General features: G+C 46.6%; 1 protein-coding gene across 1 annotated transcript in view; it reads right to left on the bottom strand.

Moving 5' to 3' along the window:
• Positions 1-1623: 1623 nt before the first annotated feature.
• Positions 1624-5208, bottom strand: part of ankrd44 (ankyrin repeat domain 44) — a 99157-nt gene continuing 95572 nt past the window's right edge. Inside the window, exons 6-10 of the mRNA XM_037686774.1 lie at positions 4840-4927; positions 3348-3490; positions 3066-3278; positions 1824-1902; positions 1624-1742 (exon numbers count right to left, since the gene is read on the bottom strand). Coding sequence (XP_037542702.1) covers positions 1624-1742; positions 1824-1902; positions 3066-3278; positions 3348-3490; positions 4840-4927 — 642 coding nt within the window. The remainder of the gene's footprint in view (positions 1743-1823; positions 1903-3065; positions 3279-3347; positions 3491-4839; positions 4928-5208) is intronic.

Raw genomic sequence — 5208 nt, 5'->3', positions numbered from 1 at the left:
GGCAGCGCAGGGAGACGGAGGAGGCCACACAAGACGGCAGCAGACACAGAGGGAGAGGAGGCAGTGAAGACAAGCGTTAGTGCCACCAGGGCCAGGTCATACGTGCACAGAAAAACAAACAGGTGGACAGATATGACTGCGCTGCAGACGTTACACCGACACTTAGACGCTCTGAGTTAACGACTCGTCCAGCAGCTCTCGGGGTGCGCAGGAACAATCACAAGAACAAAACAAGAACAGTGAAAAAGAAGCCCCGCCCTCTTTTACATGTTTTACATGTGTAAAAAATGTGTCCACTTTCAGAATCAGCTGGTTTATTCAGCAGCAGCAGCAGTTGCTGCAGCTCTGGAGCACACAGGTGTGTCGTCAACACAACGCCAGGATGGAAAAACATCAGCAATAACCTCAGAGAAGCAGCTGCTGCTGCCCATCAATCTGGGAAGGGTCAAAGGTCATTTCTGAGTCCTTGACTCTACACAGAGAACGAATATTCACAAGTAAAAACTCTGAAGACAGCTGACTATTTCACCCCGAGGTCAGACCGTGCAATCCTCAGAGAAATTAGCTCCATCTCAGACTCTACAGGCCTCAGGTAGCAGGTTAAAGGTCAAAGGTCATGGCCTCTTCGCTCTACAAACAAACACGGCAGCACAACATCTGACGCAAGGACTTCTGGGACAATGTCTTTTGGATAAATGAGACCAAAGGACAGATGTTTACCCATAATGCATGGCAGCAAATACCATAGTCATCAGCATGGTGGTGGAGGGCTGATGGTTTGGGCTCCCTGAGTGGACCATGAGCTCCTCTGTAGACCAAAGAGTTCTGGAGACAAATGTGAGTCCATCTGTCCGACAGCTGAAACTTGGACCAAACTGGGTCCAACAGCTGATCTACAGCAGAACCAAGGTCCAATCAGAGCTCAGAACCTCAGCCTGGCTGAAGACTGTGGTGGGAGCTCCTGAGCGCTGAGAGAAACCTCAAAGAAGTGAAGCAACGCTGCAAAGAAGAGTGGGCCGAACACTCCTCCACAACCACGAGAGAGACTGATACAGTCCTGCAGAAAACCACTGAGGGTTCTGCTGCTGATGGGCTTGGTTTAGTTTATTGTAATAATAATAACAATAATAATATGATAATAGTAATAATAATAATGATGATGATGATGATGATGATGATGATGATGATATAATAATAGTTGTTATAATAATAATAATTTATAAATAATAATAATAACAACAATAATAATGCTTCTGTACACTTGAGGTTTGGTTTAATTCACTTGAGAGTTTTGTAAGGAACAGATCATTTCATGACTTAAATCTCGAGAACTGATGGAGGGTCGACTCTTCTTCCCTCAAACTGTTCAGGACAAACAAAGGTGTAACGGTCATAATTTGTCTGCGATCCCAGGAACAACAAATTAAATCAATGTCCTAACTGGCGAGGGGTTACCTGAGGACAGCAGCTTCCTGCAGCACTCGGAGTGGGCGTTCAGGGCAGCCAGGTGCAGAGGAAACATGCCGTAGATTCCTCGTCTTCACAGGAAAACGACACAGATCAAACCACAGATTTAAAGCTCTGCACGTCGTCGTCCCCATCGGCACCTGAGCAGGTGCGAGCTCACCTGGTGCTGTCCGCTCCACTCGTGATGAGCGTGTTGATGAGGAGCTCGTGGCCGTAGCGGGCGGCGACGTGCAGCGGCGTGTTGCCGTCCTTGTCCACGCTGTCGATCTCGCCGCCTGAAACGAAACGTGAAGCGTTGAAGACGGCGTGCGGCCGTAAGAGACGCGGAGACGACGGCGGGCACGGTGGAGGCTGACCGTTCTGGATGAGGGTCTGCGAGCGCGTGAATCGTCCGTGAACCGCCGTCATGTGAAGAGGACTCTTCCCGTCTCGACTCTGAAGGCAGGAAGACAATGAGACAAAGACAATGGTTCTTACCTGGACATTTTAGTCACCTTCCTCTAACACTGAGGTAAAAACATGTAGGTCCTCTGTTCACTCGTATGTTAGCTGCTTCGTTTTTATCTTTTGTGATTTTTTTCTGTTTTTATTTCCGTGACCATAAACAGTTTGGAACAAGTCTCCTTTATCCACGATTTTTATTCTGTTCAGAGAATTTCTGCTGTTTTAGAATATGACCGTGAGTTGCCTGTTCCTCTTCAGAGGCTGAACCTCTCAGACGTAAAGACGGGCAGAGGTTCAGCACCCTGTGAAAAACAACGAGAATAACCAGGTTTAACCTCCATCAGCTCCACTTTGTAATCTCATCCACAGATTAGAAGAATCTGTAGAAACCTCTGAGCTCAAAGGACGAGGCTGAAGGTCAATATTGGACGGTCATGAGCTTCTGCATTAAACCAGGCCTGGTTCTGTTCTGGGCTCGGGAACTCTTCCACAGATGCAGATGAAAGCTCTATCAGACAAAGACGACGCCAGATGTGGACACCATCCAGAACCTCTGCTGTCTCCTCTGGACCAGAGCTCGTTTCAAACGGACTGAGGTGAAGTCCAGAACTGATGTGAGGTCAGACGGGTCCAAATCTGAGATTATTTTTAGAAACCATGGACACCACAACAGCTGTTCTAAAGAGTATCCAGCCAGTTGTCAGCCCACAGTTCAAAAACCTGCCTCTCTGATGGTATGGGGGTGCATTAGTGCCGCTGGCATGGGCAGCTTACACATCTGGAAAGGCTCCATCAGCACAGAAAAGCATCTACAGCTTTCAGAACATCTGCTCCCATCCAGACGATGTCTTTCAGGGAAGGCTTTGCACATTTCAGCAAGACAACCACTGCAGGGTCCAGGTGCTGAACTGACCCCTGAGGTCCAGACCTGCCACCAGCTCAAAACATCTGATGCATCGTGAAAGAAAAACATGTATTAATGCAGGCCCCGGACGGCTGAACATCTGGAACCGTCCATCAGACCAGAACGGGACAACGTTCTCCTCCAACAGGTCTCCAGATGTTTACTTTGTCCTGCTGGGGACAAACTGTGGGTTTATGAAGCAGCGAAGCTAAAACCACCGCGTGTCCTCGGAGACTTCCTGTGGACGCACCTGGACGTTCACGTCAGCCCCGTTGTTGACCAGGAACTCCAGACAGAGCGCTCCGTGCGTGGAGGCAGCGGCGAAGTGCAGCGGCGTGAAGCCTTTGTTGTTGGGCTGGCTGACGTTGGCGCCGTAATCGATGAGCTCGCTGACGACGGCGTCCTGCCCGTTGAAGCAGGCCACGTGCAGCGCCGTGTTCCCGAACGCGTTGGGCTCGTCGATCTGAAAGAAATCGACGCGGGTGGTTAGAGGAAGCGGGTGTGTCGTTTTCCGTCTGCGAGAAACACCGACCTCCACCGCCAGGTTGAGGAAATGTTTGACCACGGCGATCTGCCCGCTGGAGGCGGCGGCGTGAAGCGGCGTGTACCCTCGTTTGTCCTTGCAGCTGACCTCCGCACCCTGACCGACCAGCAGACACACCACGTCCAGGTGACCTGCAGCACATGAACGCCTCACTCACTTCCTGTCCCCGGTGACTTATCAGACCTGTCCGGTTTCAGCTGATATGAGTTTTCAGTTTAGCTGTTGTCTGAGCGCTGACTCAGCATGACGTCAGCGCTCTCCGGACTGACTTCAGCGTACGTTGCTGTTTTAACCAGAAAACAGCTCGTTCAGAGCGTTGGTAACATTATTTACACTTTGTCCCTCATAAAGAGATCTACTTCAAATCCCTGAAGTACTTGATTTGAAATCTGCAGCACACTTGACTTGTTTTTAGCTTTTAGCTAATGTTTTACAAGTTTTAGCTACTGGCAGGTTTAAGCTCTGACCGACTGTCTGAAACCTTCAAGATTTAGTTCCTGTTCTAATAGTTTTAGCCTTCGGCTGTTGTTCTAATATTTTCATGTTTCAGCTACTGTACTGATATTTTAGCTTTTACCTACCATTTTGCTAATACTAGCTTTGAGCTAATGTGGGGCGGCTGTGGCTGACTGGTTAGAGCAGTCGTCTTTCAATGCGAGAGTTGGGGGTTCGATTCCACCAGCAGTCACATGTTGAAGTGCCCCTGGGCAAGACGCTGAGCCCCTCATTGCCTCTGATGTGTCCCATCAGTGTCTGAATGTGATAAAGCTCTGATCATTCTTTGTGCAGGTCTAGTATAGAGCTGTATGAATGTGTACATGAGGCACAGATTGTTGTGAAGAGCTTTGAGTGTCTTGATTAAATAGAAAGGAGCTGTATAGGAACAGTCCGGTCCATTTAACGTACATCTTTATGTTACTGTTACACTCATTTCAATTTTTAGCTACTTTTCTTTTTGCTCTTTGAAATATTTAGCATACTTGCTTTAATTTGAGCTTTTAGCTACTGGTTTGCTAACTACTGTTTTGTAATTTTTAGCTATTGGTCTGCTGATTTTAGCTTGTAGCTGCTGTTCTGATGATTTAGTTTTGGCTACTGTTTTGTTCATTTTAGTTTTTAGCTACTGTTTTGATAATTTTAGCTAATGGCTGATTTTAGTGCTTACATATTCTTCTAAATATTCTAGATTTAGTTACTGTTCTAATAATTTAAACTTTTGGCTACTATTTTACTAATTTTAGCTTTAACCCAATGACTGACTTTAGCTTTTAGTTACTGTCGTAATAATTTTACCTTTTAGTTACTGTTCTGCTAATATTAGGTTTTAGTTACTGTTTTAATATTTTAAAGTTTAGTTTACTGCTCATTCTAGCTTTAGCTAATGTTTTGTCAATTCTAAATAATTTTAGCTGATACTTAAGTTCCTTCTTTAATCTGCTGGTTTTGAAAAAGTTCTGAACTAAGTGTTTTTGTGTTTTACCCATGAAAGCGGCCCAATGCAGCGCCCGGCCGTCCTTCTTATCAAAGGCGTTGATGTTTGCTCCTTTGGCCAGCAGAAGATTCACCATCTGAAGGAAGTGAGAAGAGGAGGAAGAGTTAGAGACAGGAAGTGAGAAGAGGAGGAAGAGTTAGAGACAGGAAGTGAGAAGAGGAGGAATAGTTAGAGACGGGAAGTGAGAAGAGGAGGAAGAGTTAGAGACAGGAAGTGAGAAGAAGAGGATAAGATAGAGACAGGAAGTGAGAAGAGGAGGAATAGTTAGAGACAGGAAGTGAGAAGAGGAGGATGCGACAAAAGACAGGAAGTGAGAAGAGGAGGAATAGTTAGAGACAGGAAGTGAGAAGAGGAGGA

The sequence above is a fragment of the Nematolebias whitei genome, chromosome 13 (assembly GCF_014905685.2).
Source record: "Nematolebias whitei isolate Nwh7 chromosome 13, NemWhi1, whole genome shotgun sequence".
Classification (NCBI taxonomy): domain Eukaryota; kingdom Metazoa; phylum Chordata; class Actinopteri; order Cyprinodontiformes; family Rivulidae; genus Nematolebias; species Nematolebias whitei.
The sequence above is the reverse complement of the archived record's forward strand: the minus strand, read 5'-3'. Positions and strand labels throughout refer to the sequence as shown.